The sequence below is a fragment of the Somniosus microcephalus genome, chromosome 3 (assembly GCF_052327205.1).
Source record: "Somniosus microcephalus isolate GS21.2 chromosome 3, FLI_Smic_1.0, whole genome shotgun sequence".
Taxonomy (NCBI): domain Eukaryota; kingdom Metazoa; phylum Chordata; class Chondrichthyes; order Squaliformes; family Somniosidae; genus Somniosus; species Somniosus microcephalus.
In genome coordinates this window covers 334,726,329-334,752,301 of record NC_140989.1, presented here as the reverse complement: position 1 = coordinate 334,752,301, position 25,973 = coordinate 334,726,329, and the positions used below count along the sequence as shown (strand labels likewise).

Here is a 25,973-nt window from a genome sequence, read left to right as displayed (position 1 = left end):
CAACATTAATTTTCTTCTGAGGGAATGAGTCTCCACACTTGTAAAATTAATTTTTCAGAGTTGGAGAGGTTGTTCAGCGGTAATTAGCACTTATCACGTTGTTAAAAACTCACTTCTGAATGCACCGGTCCTAACTTACAGCCATTTTTAGTGCAGAACTAGTGGGCAAGTACAGCAAGTTCATGCCGTTGCAGTCATTTCAAGGCTGAGTCTATGGGCGAGGACTGCAACAGCGCACCCTGTGGAGGAGCAGGGTATCTCTGACAGTAACTTCTGGATTTCCGCGCTTAGCTGCGCATGTGTGGACTCCAGAAGTTGCTGTCAGATTTCCTTCATTATAACGGTGAACGGTGATAGCCTCACCGTTATTCTCATGGCAAATTCCGGGCTAATGTCACTTAGTTGCTGTCCTGTATCTTGATTTTTTTTTTAATTCTTTATATTTTTGTTTTTGTTGCTTTAGCTCATAGTTGTTTCTCTGCCGTTCAAAAACAGCAAATATAAAAAAAACTACAGTTCCCATAATGCTGCTTGCTTCCATAATTACTTGTGGAATGTGAAGGGTTAAACGTTTGCTGGTAGCCTTTCAGCTGTGTTTGCCTTGTTTTCTTCTTTACATCTAAGTGAAGACAAATAGTTAAATCTTGAGTGGATTCGTTGACAGAATCTAATACTATAGTATTTCAGGGGTCAGAAAAAATGAGGAATCTGCAATGCATTTGAAGCAAGCATGTCTGAAATGCAGCTCTATTGTACACAACATCTCTACATTATTACATTCTTTTATCACTCTTAGCTTGTCAGATAAGAAATATGTGTTGTGAGGTTATATATCTTTATGCGGGTATATTTATCAATAAGCAGGTGGATAACGTATAAAATCTTTTTTTTAAAAGGGGAATAGCAGAGGAAGCACAAAGACATTATATCTAGATGCTGTTCCTAGGAGTTTTTCTGTGCTAGCTGGATAACTATTGGCCAGAATAAACATATATTGTATCAAAAGTAGCTTTAAAACAGAAAAACATTGCAATATTCCAGGGATGAGGGAGTACAGTTGTGTGGATAGACTAGAGAAACTGGGGTTGTTCTCCTTGGAGCAGAGAAGGCTCAGAGGAGATTTGATAGGTGTTCAAAATCATGAAGGGTTTAGATAGAGTAAATAAAGAAAAACTGTTTCCAATGACTAAAGGGTCTATAACAAAAGGGCACAGATTTAAGCTTATTGGCAAAAGAAGCAGAGACGACATGAGGAAAAACTTGTTTACGCAACGAGTGGTTAGGATTTGGAATGCACTGCCTGATAGGGTGGTAGATACAAATGCAATAGTAGCCTTCAAAATGGAATTGGATAAATACTTGAAGGAGAAAAAATTGCAGGGATATGGGGGAGTGGGACTAACTGGACTGCTCTTCGAAAGAGCCGGTGCAGACTCGATGGGCCAAATGGCCTCCTTCTGTGCTGTACTATTTTATGATTTTATATCATTATGACACTCTGCAGTCTATATCTTGTCGTACATAAACGATAGTACCTAGGTACCACAGCATGCTCACCTCAGCACACCCAACACATAATGGCAAGAAAGAAAAATGCAGATTTTCTAAGTAAAAAAAAAGAATATGCAAAATAACAAATGCCTGGGAATAACTTAAAGGCTGTGATTCAGTCTCTGGACTTTCTTTGCTGCCAACCACTTCCTTAAACCCCTCTCTTCTGCTCCATCAACCCTCACGTCTAATGACAGGTACGAGGTGCTCATGGAGATTTTCATCTCCAAGACAGAGATCATTGCTCAGCTGTCCCCCTTCCCCTTTCCAGCTAAGCTAGCTCCCTACTCCCCCTTCCACTGTATCTCTAAGCCCTCATCTCTTTATAGTTTCTCTCCCATCTGTCACTGCCATCTTCAACTCATCTTGTCCATGACATCTACTTACTGCTCCCTTGACCTCGTCCCACTGAGCCCCTGACTATCTGTCTCCCTTTCCTGACCTACATGCAAACTGGCATTGTAATGGTTCCTTCTCCTCCAACACTGCCCTCCTCCCTTTCAAAACCGCAAAGATCACTCCCTCCTCTCTGAGGCCCTTGAAGATGCTCCTTCCTAGATTCGGGCCTATTTCCCTGGAAAAATCCCAACTTGAATCCCTCCAATCTGGCTTCCCCCTCTCGTACATCACCAAAACAGTCTTAACCAAAATCACAAATGACCATATCTGTGACTTTGACTGTGGTGCATTATCTCTCCTTCTTGTCCTTCACCTCTCTGCAACCTTTGGCACAGTCAATCACACCATTCTCCTCCAAGGCTTTTGCTCCGTTCGCCATCTCGGTATCTTACCTCACACCAAGTCCCACTCATCCATCACTCCATCCTCGCTAACCTTAGTTCAAGTCCACTAACTCCATAAACGTAATATTTTGTTTGTGTCTTAAAATTCTTCCATGACCTTGCCCCTCCTTATTTCTGTAACTTTATCCTGTCGTACAAGCCCCCTCCCTCTGAACCCTTTGTTCCTCTGACTCTGGCTTCTTGTGCATCCCACTCTCTCTTTTCACTTCACCATTAGTGGCCATGCCTTCATCTGCTTAGGCCCTACACTCAGAAATCCCTCCACCTCAATCCACTCCTATAAGACTCCTTAAAATTCACTTCTTTGAATAACCCCACTTAATCTCTACATTCTTCACATGGTATCCATTTCCTCACACCTCTGTGAAGCACCTTGGGATGTTTTTCTATGTTAAATTCCTCAAGAAGATACAGCAGCATATTGGGACACAGAAGTGTGGGTTGTATGAGTACATGAGATGGCTGCGTGTACAATACTGACATCACTGTAATTTGCAACATCACATATGTAGTAATGATTAAATAATTTTGCAGTTCAATTATCTTAGTTTCTGTAAGGTTGGATTTTGTAGCAGCCTAGTAATCTGTCTGATGATTCTCAGGCTGTTGATTGCTTCCCTGTGCCAAGTTTGGAATGACTCATTTATTCCTGAAGCATGGCTGTGAGGTCGAAACCATCATCATAACATAGTATTTCATTATGGTGGAGGGTGGTTGAAGAATGGGCTAACTTATATCACCACAACTTATTTAAAGTGTGTAGTGTGATGTCTGGTTCTGTAATATAGAAACATAGAAGATAGGAGCAGGAGTAGGCCATTCGGCCCCTCGAGCCTGCTCCGCCATTTAATGAAATCATGGCTGATCATCCAAATTCAGTACCCTGTCCCTGCTTTCTCCCCATATCCCTTGATCCTTTTAGCCTTAAGAAATATATCTAACTCCTTCTTGAATATATTTAATGAATTGGCCTCAACTGCCTTGTGTGGCAGAGAATTCCACAGGTTCACCACTCTGGCTGAAGAAATTCCTCATCTCTGTCCTAAATGGCTTACCCTTTATCTTTAGACTGTGACCCCTGGTTCTGGACTCCCCCGCCATCGGGAACATCCTTCCTGCATCTAGTCTGTCTAGTCCTGTTAGAATTTTATAAGTTTCAATGAGATCCCCTCTCATTCTTCTAAACTCCAGCGAATATAAGCCCAATCGACTCAATCTCTCCCCATACGTCATTCCTGCCATCCCAGGTATCAGTCTGGTGAAACTTCACTGCACTCCCTCCATGGCAAGAACATCCTTCCTCAGATAAGGTGACCAAAACTGCACACAATACTCAAGGTGTGGTCTCACCAAGGCCCTGTACAACTGCAGCAAGACATCCTTGCTCCTGTACTCGAATCCTCTCGCTATGAAGGCCAACATACCATTTGCCTTCTTAACCGCCTGCTGCACCTGCATGCTTACCTTCAGCAACTGGTGCACAAGGACACCCAGGTCTCGTTGTACTTCCCCTTCTCCCAATCTATTGCCGTTCAGATAATAATCTGCCTTCCTGTTTTTGCCACCAAAGTGGATAACCTCGCATTTATCCACATTGGGCAGATGCATGGCAGATGCAGTATAATCACCCAACCTGTCCAAATCATATTGGAGTTTCTCAGCATCCTCCTCACAGCACACATGCCCACCCAGCTTTGTGTAGTCTGCAAACTTGGAGATATTACATCTAGTTCCCTCGTCTTGATCATCATTAATATATATTGTGAATAGCTGGGGTCGTAGCACCGATCCCTGAGGTACCCCACTAGTCACTGCCTGCCACTCGGAAAAAGACCCGTTTATTCCAACTCTTTGCTTCCTGTCTGCCAACCAGTTCTCTATCCAAGTCAGTACCTTACCCCCAATACCATGTGCTTTAACTTTACACGCTAATCTCTTATGCGGGATCTTATCGAAAGCCTTCTGAAAGTCCAAATACACCACATCCACTGGTTCTCCCTTCTCTATTCTACCAGTTACATCCTCAAAAAATTCCAGTAATTAGTCAAGCACGATTTACCTTTTGTAAATCCATGTTGACTTTGTCCGATCCTGTCACTGTTTTCCAAGTGCTCTGCTATTACATCTTTTATAATGGACTCTAGCATTAATGACCTTGTGAGTACTTGTGAAGGAGTCTCTCAGTTAAAGGACCTCTTCTGGAGCTGGAAGGTTTTGTGGGGGGAGGTTCAAAAGAAAATCACGACAACAGAACCACAGCAATTGCAAGAGATTAATGTAGACTGAATCATCTTGGAGCATCAGCATTTTGGGCAAATTGTGACTGCGTAATCAAGTAACTAACAAGGTTGGTACCCATTGGTGTTGGCAATAGTATAACTGTACATTATAACATGGATTGTTGATTTTTGACTGCACTGAGTACCTCATCTCAGCCAGCTTAGCTGAGTGGATTATGGGCCATTTTTGTATACCTCAAAGAAGTTACCAAATAATATTTGCAGATGCCTTGCCTCAGAATTTCTTGCAGTATGTGCAATAAATGAGGGATGAGACAATCTATAAAAGGAAGAAAAGTAAATAAGGAATGGGATAATGATGACATTATGGCCTAGAAATTCAGTAGCGCCCTGTTTGGGCGCCAGCCTCGGAGGCATTCGCGGCCGCCCGCCGGAAATTCAGTTGGAGCGCCCCAAAGGGAAGTGCGGCGCTACTGGAGGCGCCCCGCATCCCTCTTGGGGCGCTGCAACTGAATATCGTTGCGAAACGTGCCGCAGCGCCACACGCTGCGGTACTGCAGGCCTTCCTCCCCTTCTTAAAGGGGAGGAGCCTTGTTCTGCGCGATCTGGGGCCCAGCTGAGCCACCGAGGATTGCGAGTGCCGGCAAAACAGCCCGGCACCGAGGAGAAGTGCCGGGCTCTTGCAACGCAGCCGGCGCGCCGGGGGGGTGGTTAGGAGGCCGGGGACGGGAGCGCAGAGAGGTGCTGACAGGCGGCCAACAACAAAGATGGCCGCCCCGCACCTCCTTTAATTTGCGCCTCTACCGCCGCAGGTAGGCCCCCCTGAACCGGTCGCACATAACGTCCGGCGGTAAAGCAGGGGGCGCTTCCTAATATTGCGGCCGGGGCGCTGCGCACACCGATGACGTCATCAGTAGCGGCGCAGCACTAATGGCTAGCGCCACCATTAGCGTCCCGCTGAATTTGGCGGGAGGCATGGCCAGTGGCTTGCGACCCACTTATCGCCCTCTCAAGGCGCTAACGGGTGGCACAGCCACCTGAATTTCTAGGCCTATGTGTTCCACAATATTCCAATTATTATTCTGTTATTATTGACATAGTGTAATTTAAATAATTATCAGAATATTAGAAAATGTTTTGGTGGGATTTATGGTCACTGAGGCGTTGGATGCTGGTGCTGGGGAATGGAACACTCCCATAGTTGGATGCAGACTGAAACTCTCCCCAACCTGCCTAGCAAAGTTGGAAAAGCAACTGAATCACAAAATTGTTCCCATTAGTACACCAATATATTCTGTTCCCACACCAGTCATCCTATGACTTCTCTGAACAAGATTACTAATTGGCACCAAGTTAGGAGCAGTTTGTGCTGTGGGGTCCTGCCTACTAGGGACTCTATTACAAAAGCAAAATATTGTGGATGCTGGAAATCTGAAATAAAAACAGAAAATGCTGGAAATACTCAGCAGGTCAGGCAACATCTGTGGAGAGAGAAACAGAGTTAACGTTTCAGGTTGATGACCCTTCGTCAGAACTGGAAAAAGCTGGAGATGGAACAGGTTTTTAAGCAAGTGCAGGGGCAGAGAAAAGGGGGAGGGGAGGAAAGAACAAAAGGAAAGGTCTGTGACAAGATGGAAGGCAGGAGACATTAAGAGAGATTAAGAGATGGTGCAAGGCAAAAGGAGATGGTAATGTGACAAGTTAAGAAACAAAAGATGGCTCTAGATGAAGTGTAAATGGCACTGGCAGAATGAAAGACAGCTGCCATGTGGGAGACAGAGAAAACAAATTAAATAAATGGGGAAAAAAAGGATAGGGGCAGAGGTTATGGTCCGAAATTGTTGAACTCTATGTTGAGTCCAGAAGGCTGTAAAGTGCCGAATTGAAAGACGAGGTGCTGTTCCTCGAGCTTACATTGAGCTTCATTGGAACAGTGTGAGAGGCCGAGGACGGTGAGGTCTGAGTGGGAGTGGAGCGGAGAATTAAAGTGACAGGCGACCGGAAGCTCGGGGTCACCCTTACGGTGAACTCTATTGATGCTTGTGGTGTTTCAAGGGCCTAGTTAAATCATATTGATAGTTTCATCCTCCCAGGGAACATTTATTAAAATATGAAAAAATCCTTATTGATTACAGAAATCTAACCAAGTTTGTTGAAAAATGTAATTACTGGTTACTAGCCGGGGACTGAAGCAGTCCCAAAATAAAAGTGCAATTAGGAAAAGACAGTAATTATTCTCGTAAGATTGAGCCATCTTTGCTTTATTGTGTTTATACACCGTCTCCCAAAACAATCAATGCATAGAAGTGGAAGAGAGTTTCTGGTTTTGGAAAGCTTAGTTTTATTTGGAAAACCTCTGAGCTTCCCATTAGCTTTGGAACATGTTGAATTTCTTTTTCAACTTTCCACCTTGCCCTGGGTCCTATAATGATCAGATACGTAAACAGTGGCAAATGTGTCAGGTCATTCTGTCAGCATAGCACTGCCAAGAGGAACAGCCTATGGCACCCTGATTAAAAGCCAGAGCAATTAATCTTGTACCGTATTTACAATATTGTCTCCGGCTTCCTCTTGACAGTGTTTCTCAGCTCACGCATTCAAGTCATATTCAGGAATGTACTGGTGTAGCGCAGGAAACATCTGTAGTTATCACTTTCAGTGCAGAGCAGTGGCTCATCACATAAAAGAAGTGACTTGTCCCACTCTCCCAGAAATGGGCTCTCATTTAGTAAATTAACAATGAAATCACATGGAGGAACTGAACCACACTATTACAATTCCTTTACAGCTTTGACATCATGAACTTAAATTCTCTTTCAAGCAGACATCCTTGGGGTTAAACCTGGTTTGTTGCTCTGTTCAGTGATAAGTGATAATGTACTTCATTGACCGTAAAGCGCTTTGGGAGATCCCTGAGATCATGAAAGGCACTATATAAATGCAAGTTCTTCCTTATAAGGGACTATTGATGGCCTCTTAGATCTGAATTATTTTTGCACTTTTTTATAGTGTTCAAAGAGTGATTCTGATTATCAGTGTGGAAATCAGGTATTTCCTTCAAAGTCTTTGTTACAAATTAGGTATCCCCTAACACTTGAAACTCATGCTCACAGCAAAAAGTTTCCATAAGCAGACCTAGTCTCCTATGAACCTGCACCCCTGTTGATGATGTGCATGAACAGGATTAAGAATTACTCTTCTTACCTGGTATTAAGCATTGGGGTCGACGTGGGAAGCTCACCACACTTTCCTGTTCATTCCAAAAGACACTAAAATATTAGTGTCCGACTGTTAAGTTCAGGATAAAACTAATATTTAATAAGATCATTACAAAGAAGCAGAAGAATATAGCAAGATCAGCAGTACAATATTTGACTTGCACAATCCTTCCGATCCTATATATTCTACATTGCAAAGACTATCCACTACTTCTGTATCATCAGTCATCTCAGTCCATCTGCGCTTGAAACCCACACCCATGCCAGACTCAACTATTCCAATCTTCTCCTGGCCAACTTCCCATTCTCCACTTTCTGTAAATTTCAGCTCATCTAAAACTCTGCTGCCCATATCATATCATAGCATATCACTCCTATCCTTGCTGACCTATATTGGCTGCTGGCCCCCCAATTTAAAATTCTGATCCTCATATTTAAATCCCATCATGGCCTCACCCCTTTCTAGCTCTATAATTAAGTTTACCAAAAGTTCATATGCAAATACCTTTTGGAGCGATGTTTAAAGTTATTTTTTAACTAACAACATGATGCTAGATTAATAAGTCAGTTAAAATTAATTCCTCGGTTCCCTCCATGGTTCGACAAGCTCATTCAGCTGAGTCAGTCTGTAGAGTTAGCTGAACCCAGTTGTTGGGTTCTACACTTGGCCTTTAGATTAGGGAGGGGGAAAGTGGCGAGAGTCCTTGCTCCTGATCACTATCCAGTAACCTTTGCGAGGGAATGTACTATATGAATATCTGATGAAGACAGAAACAGGTTCACCTCCTGCAGTGGAATACTCACTGCTAATTTGGCTTATACTCGCTGGAGTTTAGAAGAATGAGAGGGGATCTCATTGAAACTTATAAAATTCTAACAGGGCTAGACAGACTAGATGCAGGAAGGATGTTCCCGATGGCGGGGGAGTCCAGAACCAGGGGTCACAGTCTAAAGATAAGGGGTAAGCCATTCAGGACAGAGATGAGGAGAAATTTCTTCACCCAGAGAGTGGTGACCCTGTGGAATTCTCTCATACAGAAGGCAGTTGAGGCCAATTCATTAAATATATTCAAGAAGGAGTTGGATATATTTCTTAAGGCTAAAGGGATCAAGGGATATGGAGAGAAGGCAGGGACAGGGTACTGAATTTGGATGATCAGCCATGATCTCATTGAATGGCGGAACAGGCTCGAGGGGCTGAATGGCCTACTCCTGCTCCTATCTTCTATGTTTCTATGTTTAAGACTTATATACATAAATAATGGCCATGTGAATGGGGCACTGGAGGGCAGCTGCTGCCTATTAAACCATATCCCACCAAGTAATCAACAGCTTCAGAAGGGGAAAAAGGAAAAATAGAGAAGATTTGCTGAGGGGGAAAAAGTGCAATCCTTCGAAATTCTATATTTACACCTTACATTTATTATTTTTAATTATATTGCAACTTTGTCTTTATATGAATTCTTCAGTTGAATGATATCATGGGCACAAATAATGTCACAAACTCAGAAATAAAGCACACTGCAGAGAGCAGAAAGAGTAACATGCATTTATCATAAAAATCAAAGGAACATATTAGCTGAATGATTGCCAGGGAGTTGTGCTGAAAGAATTTACTGAATGACGTTGGACCACATCATCTTGTGAGTTCATGTGGTCCAACCTCATAAGGTGAAATATTTTGCTGTATCTTTCCATCACTAAGTCAATTATCCTGCATGTAGTTATGGAAGCAAAAGCAATGGTTGGGTTTAGTGTGCTGTTGGTACTATAATGTCACTATTATGATTTTTGGGTTGCTATTTATCTTATCCTCTGCAACAAGGACCACTCCCTTAAGTGAACCCTAACTTCTATTAACCTAAGTATGACCTTATACATACAGTAGCTGGTAATGTAGTGTTGCCCAGAGTAAAACTGAACATTATTGTTACTGTAATTAGCTTTCTGAAAATGGCACAAGCCCTCCCATATTTGGATAGTTTTCAAATAATGGAAGAACCATCACCCCGTTAGCCTATGTGGCTTAGGCCATAATCACAAACTCTCCTGATTAATACTAAACTTATATGTGACATGGAGACTGTCCTGTGCGCTTTCATGTGCTCATATCTATGTTGATGAAACAGAAGGAACTGCTGAATTTGCCAAAAGCTGGTGACTATATTTCTCTTTCTGGGCATGGAGTTGTAATGTAGGCAAACACAGCAGCCAAATTGCAGACAGCAAGGTTTCCACAAACCTCAGTGATTTTGGTTGAGGGATAGATTTTGTCAAGGACACTGGGAAAACTCCTATTTTCTTGTCAAATAGTGTCACGAGAGCTTTTATATCCACCTGAGAGGGCAGACGAGGTCTTGGTCATCTGACAGTGTAGCACTCCCTCAATACTATACCGAATTGCACAACCTTCTGACTCCGAAGTGAGTGTTCTACCACTGAGCCAAGGCTGACACCTTGAAAGATTTCTGATCTGTCACAGTTGTGCCTTTTGTCCTGGTGGGGCAGGGAAGACTAGGGCCTAGAAATTCAGTATCGCCACGTTTGGGGCGCTACAGCCGGGCGTTTGCTAAATTTAGCGCCCGGCGCCACCTTCACCGAAATTGAGTTGCATCGCCCCAAGAGGTTGCTGCTGCGCTAAAGCAGGCGATGCACGACTGTCATAAGGCGCTAAGCCGGCGAGCCGAGGCGCTAACACCGAGGGCGGGCGCAACGCAGGTGCGACGAGTTGCTGATTGAAGGCAGACACGCTGGTGCTGGTCAGCTCTTAAAGGGGGAGGGTCGATTTGTTTGGCTGCAACGCCCTGCACACTGCAGCCCTGAAGCAAGGCCTGACCATTGCTGGTTCAACAGTTCAACGCCCAGGACCATGGGGAAGCCCGCTATTCTTCCAAATCCCATTGCACGCTCTTGCTGCTTGTCCAGGGTCATGGGGAAGGAGATGTACTGACGTCTCCTGAAAAGGGCATTGGTCACCTGGCGGATGCAGCAATGTACCGCGAAGTGGGAGATGTTGGCAATGTCCCCAGTAGCGGATTGGAAGGAGCTGGTGGCATAGAAGTTGAGAGCCACCGTCACCTTCACTGCCACCGACAGAGATGTCCTGCTCCTCAGCTGTGGCTGCAGATCTCTGCGAAGCAGGCGGCAGATCTCAGTGACCACCTCCCTTCTGAATCGCAGCCTCCGAACACACTGCTCCTCAGACATGTTCAGATATGAGAACTGCTGGCGGTGTACCCTGGGTGGGTAAGGCCTCCTGTGCCGACGCCTGTTGGCCCTTCTCTGTCTGGCCATGATTGGCACTCTCTCACGGCATCTCTGAGCCCTTTGAATGCAATGCAGAAAGCCAACGTTGCCACCCATTGCAGCCCCCATTATATGTGGCGACTCAAGGCTATGGCACTGAAAGTTAAATCCAAGTGCAAAGCTCTGGCCTGAAGCCAGAAGTACCTGTGCGAGCGCTGAGTCAAAGCAGAAAGCTCTCTCCCTTTGTCTCTCTCCAAATATCTGTCTCTCAAACAGAAGGATTGGCACAAAATCGCTGCCACTTATAATGCAGGAGGAGTCCCCTTTAAATAGCGCCCCCCGCGCCCCGCAGCGACTGGGAACCGTTCCCCTCTACCAGTCGCTGGGAGCGCCAGGCGCACAGAAGGGCGGCGCCACTGAAGTTCCGGTTCGGGGTGCACCAAGGGTGTTGCACCATGAAATGACGTCAGGATCTGCGCACGCAGCTGAACGGGCGCTGCGGTTTTGCGCCGCTGCTAAATCTTGACTGAAGTTCACGAGAGGCGCAGATCGTGCCGCGCCCGGGTGCTAGCCGCTTCGCGCCCCACTTCTCGCCATCTTAAGGCGCTAACAACTGAATTTCTAGGCCTAGAGGTTTTAGGTACGAGTGGCGAAAGTTTCACAATGCCTTATCTTTGAGTATATCTCAACACTCAGGATTCAAGATTTTAAAAATATTTTCTGCAAGATTTGTTTTTCTCTCTCTCTTCATGGAGTTTTTTGTATTTGCTTATATTTAGCACTATCAGCCGCAAGGCCATGTCTGGAATCACAAGCCGTTGTCAGAATAGAGACTAATCCTACCAAATAACTGCTCTAAGTGTAAATAAATACAGAATCTTCATATGTCAGTAACTCAAAGGAATTAGATGCTAATCTGTTCTAGGTTGGGATTATCTGAAATAAAATAGATCATTGCCTTTAGCAAATAAGGATTCATACTGTCATGTATGTTTTGTGACAGCAGTCCTCAGGAGTTATGGCATTATTCCTGGCGCGGTCTAATAAAATTAACTGGTTTTGATTTAGGGTCCTTCTGGTATCCTCCATTTATACTGCATGTTTGATCAGCCACTTACCTTAAACTCGTCAAGAGCTCCACTAATGCTACGATATAGCCAGACACCAGAAGGCATACAATAGTACCCCTTGTCGTGGATCCTTAGCCTCCACTGTCCATTGGAAAGCAAAGCTTTTACGTCCTCGCAGGTACATGCATGAAACTCGGAACTTGTCATGAGGGTATAAATAGAATTCTGCATTGCAATAGCCCAAAGGGATCTCTTTTTTTATCTCAACAGTCCTTCTTACCTGTACAACATGATACTTACCAATGTGTTATCAGTCATGCAATCTCATAAACTTACTGGAGTCTGCCGTCTGGAAGAGGGGCTGCGTTCTGGCCCCATCTTCTGGATGAGGGGCTGTAAATTGTTTCTTTCCTCTGCACATAGTGGTTTGGAAGATTTAGTGAACACATTGATCATTGACCCACATAATGCATGTTCATGTCTGATCTGTAGTGGGATTTAACTGGCTACTATAGCGAGGTGTTGTTTTCACCAGTTTCATTACATCTCTGTTCCTGATCCAGCATTGGTTTGCAGATTGTGGATATGCATAACACCACATTCACAAATCCTTTTTGTTCTAAGTTAAACATTGTACTGTAAATAGCCATGATTTTTTGTAGTGATTAGACTTCCTGCAATCAATATTTTGCATGTGATGCACACATTTTTATCTTACTGGTCTCATTACATGCTGTTAAGGTTCCTCTCTCCCTTCCAGTACCAAGATCTGCAATCACAGTTAAAACTTCTCTACTGGTTTGGAAACGACAGAGATTTTATATTTCAATAAAACTTAATTCTTGTACCCACAGAAAACGCTGGAAAAACTCAGCAGGCCAGGCAGCATCCGTGAAGAGAGAAACAGAGTTAATGTTTCAGGTCGAAGACCTTTCGTCAGAACAGTTTGACGAAAGGTCTTCGACCTGAAATGTTAACTCTTGTTCCTCTCTCCACGGATGCTGCCCTGGCCTGCTGAGTTTTTCCAGCGTTTTCTGTTGTTATTTCAGATTTCCAGCATCCGCAGTATTTTGCTATTGTATTAATTCTTGTACCCATTGGTTTATGTAGGTGCAACTAAAGATGAGGTGCAGAGTAAAAGTAGAACCATTACTGAAACTCTTACAGAAAATATATGTATAATAATTGGAATTCAAAAATTAAAACCGGTTATGATACTGTTTTTGACTTTAAGGTTCATAGATATTTTGATTTTACATGTAGTTTTCTGATCCTTTTTCTACTGATTAGAATGCCTAGGTCCACTTGAGCATGTCTAAACAGCATCTAAGCATACTATAGTGAAGTACTCCTTGTTCTGCCAAACTGAGGTATGTACTTCTATGTTGCAGGTTTTATACTGTTACTTGGTTTCAGTTCATAAAGTGGGGAATTTCTTTTTATCCTTAAAGTGTTGACATTCTAAGGAATTTTGTCCCTTTGCGCAGGACATTTTAAAAAAAAGATTTCAGCTCACAGTCCAGCTTTTATATTGCAAAAGCCCCATGCTGGTGATGCTGATTACCAATGCATTGGTTTTGCGCTGCTAACTACAACTCAAAAGCTAAGGTTCCAAAAGCCAACTTCACCAGGCCCACACGTCTGAAGCTGGTGCCACTAGCACAGGTCCAGTACAATATAAAAGCAACTTCAGTCATGCTTCAGGGCCACCTACAGTAATCATTTTACTGCAATGTAATATTGTAATGCTAGTGCTGGAAACTGGTTTGTAAGGCCAGTGGAGCAATAGGTGATAATTTTGATGTGTTTTATGGTCAACAAAATAGCAGCTAGGCAAATGGGCACACTGAAGCCGAGAAGCAGGACTCCTGCCTTCCTGCATTGTCAACCAGAGAATGGTATCTGGTACTGCATGGAGAAAATAAATTTACAAGTGGAGAAAAAGGAGGCAGAAATAATTTTAAAATAAGGAACCATTTTATTGAAAAATTGGAGGTCATATTTAAGTCTCTATTTTAAAGACTACCTACTATGTGCACACAGAAATACAACAAAACAATAAGAGATTCTTACAAGTCGGCATGTTCTGCTATACAAATGCGAGGTGTGAAATAACTGCCTTCCCAATGTATTTTAGCCTGGAGGCATCTTGTGTAACAGTGTTTTGATAGGTTTTGAAACTGGTCCATGCAGAATCAGCAGCAACAACAACAAATCATGGAGCTGTCATTATTTGAGACCTGGTGAGCAGTATTGGCTTGTATAACACGATGGTAAAGAGAAAAGCTGCAGTATTGTGTTGTCATTAATGAATCAAGTCAGAAAATTTCTCTTGTCTTGAGGGAAAAGAAGCATGAAATGTGATTCACCAGTTCTGTGTGATTAAAAACACGGGAATGGAATGTAGTAAGAAGGAGAAGAAAGCAATCATATTGAGGTACTTGTTTGCTGAATACATTTTTTTCCTATCATTTTTGTATTTTGCAGAAGCAGTTATACAGAAGATCCTGGGGATAACTAAACACTACACCTTGACTTCATATCTGGATAGGTAGGTACAGTGCAACATACAAGGATATAAGAAGGAACAGTACACTTGTGACTTTAAGGGGAATGTTAGTGCTTTGGGGAGAGGAGTTGGTTCTGGTTGACAATTTTATGAAATTATTACTGATTTTGAGCAGCCTAGAAGCTCCAGTAATAGCCTAAGGGGGAAAAATTCGGTGGCGCCCCCTTTGGGGCGCTAATTTTAGCACCCCGAAAAAGATAGCGCCCCGTGCCATAAATTCAGTAGTAGCGCCCCAAACAGGAGGTGGGATGTTACTGGAAGCGCACCCCTCCTTTTTGGGGCGCTACCAGTGAATTTCGCAGCGCTACGTGCAACAGCGCCATGCGCGTCGGCACGTAGCACCGCGTCATTGTAGGCCTCCCTCCCCTGATTAAAGGGGAGGGGCCTAGCGCTGTGCACACCGGGGCCCTGCTGGGTCACCGGGGAGCGGGGTGCCGTGAAAACAGCCCGGCACTCAAGAGGAGTACCGGGCAGAGCGATCGCGGCCGGCACCCCGAAGTAAAAAGGGGAAGGGGGCAGGTGCTGGCAGTCGGCCAAAAAAAAAATGGCCGCCCAACACCTGCCCTTTAAGTTGCGCCGCTGCGGCTGCAAAAACGCCACCCTGACCTTGTCAGACATATCGTCCAGCGATAGGTCAGGGGGCGCAACTCAAAGTTGCGGGCGCTGCGCACGGCGATGATGCCATCATGGGGCACTACCAGCTACTGTCGCCGCTAACCTCCTGCTGAATTTCGCGGGAGGACCTTACGGTGCCGTGACCGGGCGCTAGGGGATTAGCGCCCCGGAGGCACAAATCAACCCAATTTTTACCCCTAAGACTCTCAACCTAATGTGCTGTCAGTTTGATCTAATAGGTGGAATTTTTTTTCCAGTGTCATAGTCATAACAGCACAGAAGGAGGTCGTTTGGCCCATTGAGTCCGTGCCGGCTCTCTGTAGAGCAATCCAATCAGTCCCATTCCCCCACTCTATCCCCGTAGCCCTGCAAGTTTATTTCCCTCAAGTGCATATCCAGTCTCCCCTTGAAAACATTGCGTGTTCCAGGTCCTCACCACTCGCTGCATAAAAAAGTTTTTCCTCATATCCCCCCTGTATCTCTTGCCCAAAACCTTAAATATGTGTCCCCTAGTCCTTGTACCATCAACTAGTGGGAACAGCCGTTCCCCGTCTAGCGTATCCAAACCCGTCATAATCTTGTACACCTCTATCAAATCACCCCTCAACCCCTCATGGAATGAGTAGTTGTCAACCAGGCTTGATCTTTCAGGTGTATTTTGCCTTTAGATGTTGGATAGGGTTCCCAGGATGACAATAGGTTGCTCCCCATTTTCTCTGATATGACGGAGGCTATTTCCTTATGCATGGTCTGAGTTGGGCAACTCTTCAACTGCACCTCCCAAACCCGTGACCTCTACCAGCTAGAAGGACAAGGATAGCAGGTGCATGGAAACACCATCACCTCCAAGTTCCCCTCCAAGTCACACACCATCCTGACTTGGAAATATGTCACCGTTCCTCAATCGTCGCTGGGTCCAAATCCTGGAACTCCATCCCTAACAGCACTGTGGGAGTACCTTCACCATACGGACTGCAGCGGTTCAAGACGGCGGCTCACCACCACCTTCTCGAGGGCATGGGCAATAAACGCTGGCTTTGCCAGCTACACCTGCATCCCACAAACGAAAAAAAAACTTCAAGTTTGTGAGTGGTATTCAGAGGTGATGAAACAAGTGTTTATTTTTGTGAGTTCTGAAAAGTGCAAATCCTACCAATTGCAGGCAGATAAGTAAAGATAAAAGGATAAAGGATGGCTCAGGGTCATATGGCTGCATAATTATTTTATCCAGTAGTGCAGTGTATCATGAAATGATGTATATACTGCAAAATTTGTATTGGTGTTCATGGAAGAAGCTGTTGAATGCGTCCCAGAAGCTATGACTCACTCAAAATGCAATCACTGCGTTTTCACCTGTACTACATCCTGCTCCCCTATCCTTGCCAAGCTCCAATGGCCCTCTGTGGTTCAGAGAATTGACTTTAAGATCGCAATTTTCTCCTTTAAATCCCTCCGTAGCTTCACTGCTTCCTACCTCTGCGATCACTCCTCCAGCATTATATCCTTGAATGCATCCTCCTTTTCTCCGAGACCACCTTATTATACATTTTCCATTCCACAATCAGTGACTGCTGCTTCAGCCAATCTACCTTGCCTTTTGGAACCCCATCTCTTGGCACCTTTGTCCTTTGCTTCCCTCTTTGCTTTCAAAAGCTTCCTAAACTGTGCTTTTGCCTCTCCATCCATCTTTTCCCTTTCTCCCTCCTGCTTGTTGTCCACTAGTTGTCTACCTCACTGTGAAGCCGTTTGGAATGTCTTTCTGTATGTGAGGAGCATTATAGAAATGTACATTACTGTTTTTAATAAAGAAACTTTGTACCTTTCGGCATACAAGTTATAAATTTATGCACATTCTGAAATGTAACTCCTAATTTTTTAATGTTGATTATCACTAGTTTGGTACTGTCTCTTCAATCAATCACTTCTGATCATGAAGCACTGTGGAACGCTCAACAAAGCAACTATTTTAACTTGCAGGTTTTCCCAAGCTGAGCACTGAATGTCACTTGAGACTTCCTGTTCGTATTGCATATGGCCCTATTTCAAACACGATGCAATGAGCAATGCCATGGGAGATCCATTAATATATAAATATGGGACAATGATGAGTCAATTGTGCACCCTCTAGCAGCAACCAAAACATTTAATATTCAATTAATATCAAATGGCAGTGTATCATCTTGCAACCAAGTACACTCATTGAACAGTGCTCACTAATGATGAATTTGATGATGCCATGTTTGAGAGCCATCTCCCTGGAGATTGTAATGATTTTTGAAAGAATATGAATTTTAATAGAATCAGTAGGAACAAGAAGAGGCAATACATGGCAGGTCCATCACCATCTGTAAAGAGTAGGTTGTTTGAACCTACCCCAGATAATCTGGTCCAAAACCAGATTTCTTCAAGGAACAGAATAAATATTGTCAATCCACCTTATCAAAATGCATTTTTGCATCTTGGAAAATGAAGGCCACTGTGACCACCTGTTCTTCTAATTCACAAAAGCTTACACCATGTGTTGGACATAATCAGCTGCATATTGTCTTTTAATAAACTCCACGTGATTTTGATTAATGTTATTAATCCCTCCTCGTCAGGCCAAGACCTTGCCAGAATTGTAACGCCCACCTTCAGGAGGGATATTGGCTGATACCTAGCACATGTTTGCCCTCTTCTAGGTTTTCAGTTTGCTACTTATGTGTTCATTGTCCTAAAATTATTTGAGAGATTTAATATATGTCTTGTGATTCACTGGATGATTGATTATACATTTCAAACTTTCTTGCACAGTCCAAGAGTTGACATTCTTAAAAACAAAAATACTTTTGAGAATTAAAAAATACATTTTTTATAAATCATTTTTCTCTCATATTTTATATTCACAATACCTTCATTGAGTGCTTTAATAAATATTATGAACGGCAGGAATTCCAGGTTAGATTCCTGTGGGACTTTGATGGTCACAGCTGCTCAATTAGAATTATTGCCATTGATAACTCCTCTCTGTTTCCTATTATCTAGCCAGTTAATATTACAATTCCAAATTTCCTCCTTGATCCCACGAGATTTCACTTTAGCCATTAGTTTCATGTAAAAGACATATCAAGTGCTTTCTGAAGGCAAGACGTATGACATCCACCCACTTGCCTTCATCCAGCAGCTATGGTGCATCCTCAAACTTTTAATAAACCTGTTGGGCACAACCTGCTTTTTATAATTCCATGTTGGTTTGTATTTATTTCCTTTACTCTCCCTCGGTGCTTTTGATTTGGTTCCTGTATAATAAACTTTATTTTCCTACCATATCTGTCAAACTAATGTTCCTCTAATTACCAGCTCATGGTTCTGTGCTTTGAGAAAAAATGGAGTCATATTCAAATGGAGTCTTGCTTCTCCTTTGCCCAATGAGTTGATAAAACTTTCTGCCAGAGGACTCTCCACTTCTATGCTAAAAATGATCACTGTCCAACCTATCAAAATGTTTGCACTTTTTTCTCGACATTAAATATATTTATTTCTGTATAAATAAGACTTTGCCAGGCATGGAGGTTTACAATATATTTGGGAGCTGTTTCCAATTATATAAATATTATGCACCAGCTGTAAGCCTATTTATATCACCATTTGTACATTTAGATTGGTTTCAAATGTACAGCTTTTTCAAGTTAAATGCAATGTCATGCATGCAAGTTATGCAGTTTGATTATTCAACAGGTTAAGGTTTAAACCACTAATCACCACATTTGTTATCTAGCACTGATTATACTGCAGGGTAAGGGTTACTCACTGTCTAACAAAATAGAGTTCATCCCTGTTCATTGGGATAAGTCAACAGCACTTCTAAAGGTGAAATGGAGCCGGTTTCTTTTCTTGCCTTTAGCATACGACAATACAGTACACTTTTTAAGCCATGGCCCTACTGTGGGTGCCTCCATAACCACTGACAGTGGAATCAGTGGAATCTTGTATTACACCTCTATTAACAATGGCAATAGCGTGATGAACATCAGAACTGTAGTGCAGATTTTGGTTTGACATTGAAATTTAGCTTTTCGTTGGAAACTTTTAGGAACAGTTAATGATAAACATTTGTCTCTTTCAGTTTAAGCTGCAAGCGATGCATCATCATGGGCAATGGAGGAATAGTGGCCAACAAATCCCTTGGGTCAAGAATTGATGAATATGATGTTGTAATAAGGTGAGTTTTTATTTAATCTGTATAGTCATTCTTTGTATTTCTTGTACATTTGCCAGATCCATCCTAAACGTAGCTGAGTTACATGTTTATATTTTAGATACTAGATGGACAACTGGTGGTGAGAAGCAGACCATGATATTAATATAAAATTAACAAGATTCAAGAATGGGAACTGTACCAGTGGAATGACAAGGTTGCAGGACACTGAGTCATTTGGTGGGAAGAAGGAGTTAAAGATAGAGGCAAGTGAGCAAGTCAGCAGCAGCAGAGTTGTTGAGATGGTTGAGGACCAGTGGAGAGGGTATTCTGTTTTGCTCTTCCACTGACTTCTGGACCCTACTTGTGAAAACCTCTGTTTTCAGCTGAATTTCTGCACCAAACTCCTCTTGGTCTTGTGGATCAAACCACCCTTCTGTTGTGGCCCTGGATCAATCTTCACTGGTTCCTGGTTCATACTATGCTCTTCCGATGGCTCCTGAATAATTCTGCACTCCCTTGGCAGCTCCTGAAACATTCTCCATCACTCCAGTGTAGCAGTCTTGTAAAGCTCTGAAGCCAATAGAGCAGTGCAGTACCGTCCAGGAACCCAGGAAACAACTTCTCACATAATGAGAGTTATCTTTCCTTGGATGCCTGGATGTCCAGTAGCAGAAGAGTCTCAGGTGGACTAGTGGAGGAGCAGAGTCCCGGCAGAGGAATCCAAAAGCTCAAGTGGTAGTGGAGTGCTGATGGTGGAAACAGCATCAGGTGAAGGTCATAGCAGTTGGGGTTGGATAATATAGTCTGGAGCAGCTAGCTTTAACTTGTGGATTTCGTTAAGATGTACAAAATTAAGAAGTGGGGTCCTCAAGCAGTAGGAAACTGGGGAGAAAGGGGCAGTGGATGGCCATGGACAGAGTTGGTGAGCAGAGCAACTCAGCAGGGTCAGCCTAGGTGCCACCAAGCAATAAGACAAACTGTATCAGTGTACAAGTTGTATAACTTTATTCTGAGCACTAAACAATTTGGATTAAGGTGCTAATTAAGCACCAGGTTTATAATCCTATATTTTCCTTCTGGATAAGATTCCCACAAAAATGTACTCCAGAGGAAAGTAGGGAAAAATACCAGCTTTGCCCCACCGCATAATTGCTAAATATCTCATTTAAACATAATTTGCACATAGTTCAGGTATGATTGCACTGAGTATATTTTCACATACTGTAATGGCTCAGAATGGAATGGACTTACAGAAAATAATGACATTTAGCCCATGCCTTATTTACTTGTGATTCCTTTTTTATCAGCATCAGTGATTCAGAAATGAGAATTAGTCACAATATAATTTTATTTTTCTTGTTGTGGATAAGCAAGCAAGTTTTTCATTTGATCTTTCTCATTTACTCATGTGTGAAGCACTAGCTTTTACATCTGTTACTACTTCTTTGCAGTCACCCTTGTTTGGTATTGGAGGTGGCCTGCCAGCTATCTCTCACACACACACACGATTTCCATTTGCTTGCTGCATATTCAAACTCTTTTAACCTCTTCACTTTGACTGATGGCCAGAGCCTGGCCATGTGGGAACCTGACTGAATCTTTTGTCAGCACGCTGCATTTTCTTTATAATTCATGTGTTATTAAAACGAGTTCTCTTTCTTTTCTGCCCTTCACTGTCCTTGCTTCCTGTGGTTCTGAGTTTCTGCTGCTGCTTTTGTCTGTCTGGAACCTTTTTAGAAATGAAATGTTTCTCAATTAATTCTAGAAGAAGCATGAGTACAATACAACAGTGCTGGGATAGTCCATCAATGCTGGTGCCCATTAGGCTGTTATTCAAAATCCACCATGAGCAGGGGGGGGTTAAAATGGATTCAGTTACATTACTTTCACAAGCAATACTATTTTTCAAGACTCTCAACCTGTGTAAATCAGAATGTATTATTGCTGAATAACACCTTTTCTTTCTGTCATCTGATCCTACCACACCTGTGACCTAATGTCACAGCGTTGTAAAATGCCCGATCTAATGATATAATATTGGAACCTCATAGCAAACTAGAGTCCAAAGCAATGGGGTGGTTCCGAAATAATGCAAATTGCCTATGTAAACTTGTCACACTGTAATTACTGCTTGCCAGTGTTCGTACTTTAGCACCTCCGTTTTGCAAACCCAGTTGCACACCCTCTACTGCAGAGATACTGCTTTTCTGCAACCAACTCTGCTTGCTAAGGTGCTATAAATTTTGTTGTTTAATTATGAATAATATTAAGGTATAAAAAATAAGGACATAATGCATGACTTTAAATATTGGGACTGAATAACTTTTGTGCCCTCTGGCCCATTTAACCCATGCCCACTAATCCTGCTTCATCTGAAGACGACACTTGGTCTTGACTCAACAACAACTTGTATTTTATAGCGCCTTTAATGTAGTAAAACGACCCAAGGCGCTTCACAGCAGTGTTAGCAAACAAAATTTGATACTGAGCCACGTAAGGAGATATTAGGGCAGATGAGGTAGGTTTTAAGGATTACTCCCGGTGCCACGAACTAGTGAGTATAGAAATAAGAGGATAGAGCAGATGAATGCGTAGCTGGAGAAATGGTGTTGGAGGGAGAACTTTAGATTCCTGGGACATTGGGACCGGTTCTGGGGGAGGTGGGACCTGTACAGGCCTGATGGGTTGCACCTCAACAGAGCCGGTACCAATGTCCTCGTGGGGGGGTTTGCTAGTGGTGTTGGGGAGGGTTTAAACTCATTTGGCAGGGGAGTGGGCCCCAGGATGTAGCATTAGAAAGGAGAAACAAGGTGCACAAAGGATTGGGAGAGACAGATAGCACTAAAGTAAGAAATAGTACGGTATTAGGTGGGGTCAGACTAAGAGAGAACAGAAGAAGGTCCAAGATAGATTTACAGTGCATGTGTGTGAATGCACGAAGTGTGGTAAATAAGGTTGGTGAGCTGCAAGCGCAAATAGACACATGGGAATATGATATTGTGGCGATAACGAAGATTTGGCTCAAAAATGGGCAGGATTGGGTACTAAATATTCCTGGATATCAGGTGTTCAGGGAAGGAAAGATAAGAGGTGGTGTGGCAGTATTGATTAAGGAGAATATTATAGTGCTGGAGAGAGAGGATGTCCTGGAGGGGTCAAGGACAGAATCTATTTGGTTAGAGTTGAGAAACAATAGAGGTACCATTACACTACTAGGTGTATTCTATAGGCCGCCAATTAGTGAGAAGGATATAGAGGAGCAAATTTGCAGGGAAATTAGAGAGGTGCAAGAACTATAGTGTAGTGATAATGGGGGACTTCAACTATCCTAATATAGACTGAGATAGTAATAGTGTAAAGAGCAGAGAGGGGGAAGAATTTCTGAAGTGTGTTCAGGAGAACTTTCTTGATCAGTCCGTTTTCGGCCCAACGAGGAAGGAGGCATTGCTGGATCTGGTTCTGGGGAATGAGGTGGGTCAAGTAGAGCAAGTGTCAGTAGGGGAACATTTAGGGAACAGTGATCACAGTATAACAAGGTTTAGACTAGCTATGGAAAAGGACAGGGAACAATCTAGAGTAAAAAATACTTAATTGGAGGAAAGCCAATTTCACTGGGTTGAGAATGGATCTGGCCCGGGTAAATTGGAATCAAAAGTGTAATCGAACAATGGGCTGCCTTTAAAGAGGAGATGGTTCGGGTACAGTCAAGGTGCATTCCCACGTGGGGGAAAGATAGGGCAACCAAAGCCAGAGCTCCCTGGATGACGAAAGAAATAGAGAGTAAGATTAAGCAGAAAAAGGGAACGTCTGACAGATGTCAGGTTGAGAATACAAGTGAGAACCATGCTGAATATAGAAAGTTCAGAGGGGAAGTGAAAAAGGAAATAAGAGGGGCAAAGAGAGAGTATGAGGATAGATTGGCAGCTAACATAAAAGGGAATCCAAAAGTCGTCTTTAGGCATATAAATAGTAAATGGTTAGTAAGAGGAGGGGGTGGGGCCTATTAGGGACCAAAATGGAGACCTACACATGGAGGCAGAGAGCATGGCTGAGGTACTAAATGAGTACTTTGCATCTGTCTTTACCAAGGAAGAAGATGCTGCCAAAGTCATAGTGAAAGAGGAGGTAATTGAGATACTGGATGGGATAAAAATGAATGATGAGGAGGTCTTGGAAAGGCTGGCTGCACTTAAAGTAGATAAGTCACCAGGACCGGATGGGATGCATCCTACGATGTTGAGGGAAGTAAAAGTGGAAATTGCGGAGGTCCTGGCCATAATCTTCCAATTCTCCTTGGATACGGGGCTGGTGCCAGAGGACTGGAGAATTGTAAATGTTACACCTTTGTTCAAAAAAGGGTGTAAGGATAAACCTAGCAACTACAGTCCAGTCAGTTTAACCTCGGTAGTGAGGAAGCTTTTAGAAATGATAATCCAGGACAAACTTAACAGTGACTTGGACAAGTATGGATTAATTAAGGAAAGCCAGCACGAATTTGTTAAAGACAAATTGGCCTAGAAATTCAGTTGCCTTAGCGCCGCTTTTGAGGTGCTAGAGGGACTAGCGCCAGAGTTATGGCCAGTTTAAAAATTCCCTGGGGCCCTACATCGGCGTTGCACCGGTAGCGCTGCGCCGGCACCGATGACGTCATCGGTGTGCGCAGCGTCCCGGTTGCCATGCCGACGGGCCCTAGCGCCGAAATTCAGTTGCGGCCGCCTCGCCCATGGCAGCCGCAACTAAGACTCTGGCAACAGAGTCTTGCATGAGTTTGCGCCGGCGCATTAAAGGCCCCGCGGCGGCCGGCCGCTTTCCCGCCGGCCGCCTGCCCGCAGCTCCCTCCCCGGACTTCTCCCCCCCACCCCCCGGAACAGATGCAAGCCTGGCACTTGTCCGAGGTGCCGGGCTCATTTTTAGACAGATTTGCGCGGGCCGCGGCCGGGTGCAGGCAGCTCCTCCTTAACGGAAGGAGGAGGCCTGCACTTCCCGAGCCTGCCGCACCGCATCGGGTGCCGCAGCGCCGGAATTGCGGCGCGAAACGGCAGTTAGCGCCGATTTACCGCCGCAAAGACCCTTCAGTAGCGCCGGCAGCCGTTTGGGCGCGGCCCTGCTGAATTTTTGGCGCGCGCAGGGGGACTTAGCGCCGGCACTAACTTCCGGCGCTAAAGCCCTGGCTAAGCCAAAACCCAATTTCTAGGCCATTGTGTTTAACTAACTTGATTGAGTTTTTTGATGAGGTAACAGAGTGGGTTGATAAGGGCAATGTGGTTGATGTGGTGTACATGGACTTCCAAAAGGTTTTTGATAAGGTGCCACATAATAGGCTTGCCAGCAAAGTTGAAGCCCATGGAATAAAAGGGACAGTGGCATGGATACGAAATTGGCTAAGTGACAGGATACAGAGAGTAGTGGTGAATGGTTGTTTTTCAAACTGGGGAAGGTATACGGTGATGTTCCCCTGGGGTCGGTACTAGGACTACTGCTTTTCCTGATGTATTTTAATGACTTCGACTTGGGTGTACAGGGCACTATTTCAAAATTTGCAGATAACACAAAACTTGAGAGGAGATTTGATAGAGGTGTTCAAAATCATGAGAGGTCTGGACAGAGTAGATAGAGAGAAACTGTTCCCATTGGCAGAAAGGGTCGAGAACCAGAGGACACAGATGAGGAAAAACTTTTTTGCGCAGTGAGTGGTTAGGATCTGTAATTTACTGTCTGAAAGGGTGGTGGTGGCAGATTGAATTATGGCTTTCAAATGGGAATTGAATAAGTATCTGAAGGAAAAACATTTGCAGGCCTACAGGGAAAGGGCGGGGGAGTGGAACTAGCTGATGTGCTCTTACAGAGAGCCGGCACAGGCTCGACAGGCCAAATGGCGGCCTCCTGTGCTGTAACCATTCTATGATTCTAATTAGGCTTTGCTATAACTACTCACGACATCAGATTAATGGTTAAATGTATAAATAGGACAGTTTCTATTTTAAAACCCTACATGCATGTCTGTACAATGTGCACGTAGCTATGTAGTGCCCTGATTACTCTATGTTACACCTCAGACACGCTGCTGCATGAACGATATTTGAAAGTCTCTCTTAATCGCTGCCTTCTTTGTTGACATATGTGAGTAATACATTCGTGCTTAGTTTATAATGAAAAGAAACCAAAAGCTGGAAGATTCTCTGGTCTGCGTGACTCAAATCAAAATATCTACCATGGATCAGATCCTTAGAATTGCAAAGGGAAAGTTTCACCTATATATATTGACATGTTTACAATTTCATACAAAATTCAAAATAAAGGAAAATCCCAAGGTGTTTTATTATAAGTATACTAAGGGCAAGAGGATAACCAGGGAAAGAGTAGGGCCCATTAGGGACCAAAGTGGCAATCTGTGTAGAGCCGGAAGATGTAGGTGAGGTTTTAAATGAATATTTTGCATTTGTGTTCACTATGGAGAAGGATGATGTAGGCATAGAAATCA

At 43.6% G+C, this 25,973-nt stretch overlaps 1 protein-coding gene across 21 annotated transcripts in view; it reads left to right on the top strand.

The window, feature by feature from the left end:
• st3gal3a (ST3 beta-galactoside alpha-2,3-sialyltransferase 3a) overlaps window positions 1–25,973 on the top strand; it is a 723,997-nt gene that overhangs the window by 462,927 nt on the left and 235,097 nt on the right. For all 21 annotated transcript variants that reach the window (XR_015077713.1, XM_085983191.1, XM_085983189.1 and 18 more), the window contains 2 exons: window positions 14,616–14,679; window positions 19,418–19,513. Coding sequence is in view for 20 of the 21 variants with exons in the window: in XM_085983191.1 (XP_085839317.1) it covers window positions 14,616–14,679; window positions 19,418–19,513 (160 nt within the window). In the remaining variant the exon portion in view is untranslated. The remainder of the gene's footprint in view (window positions 1–14,615; window positions 14,680–19,417; window positions 19,514–25,973) is intronic.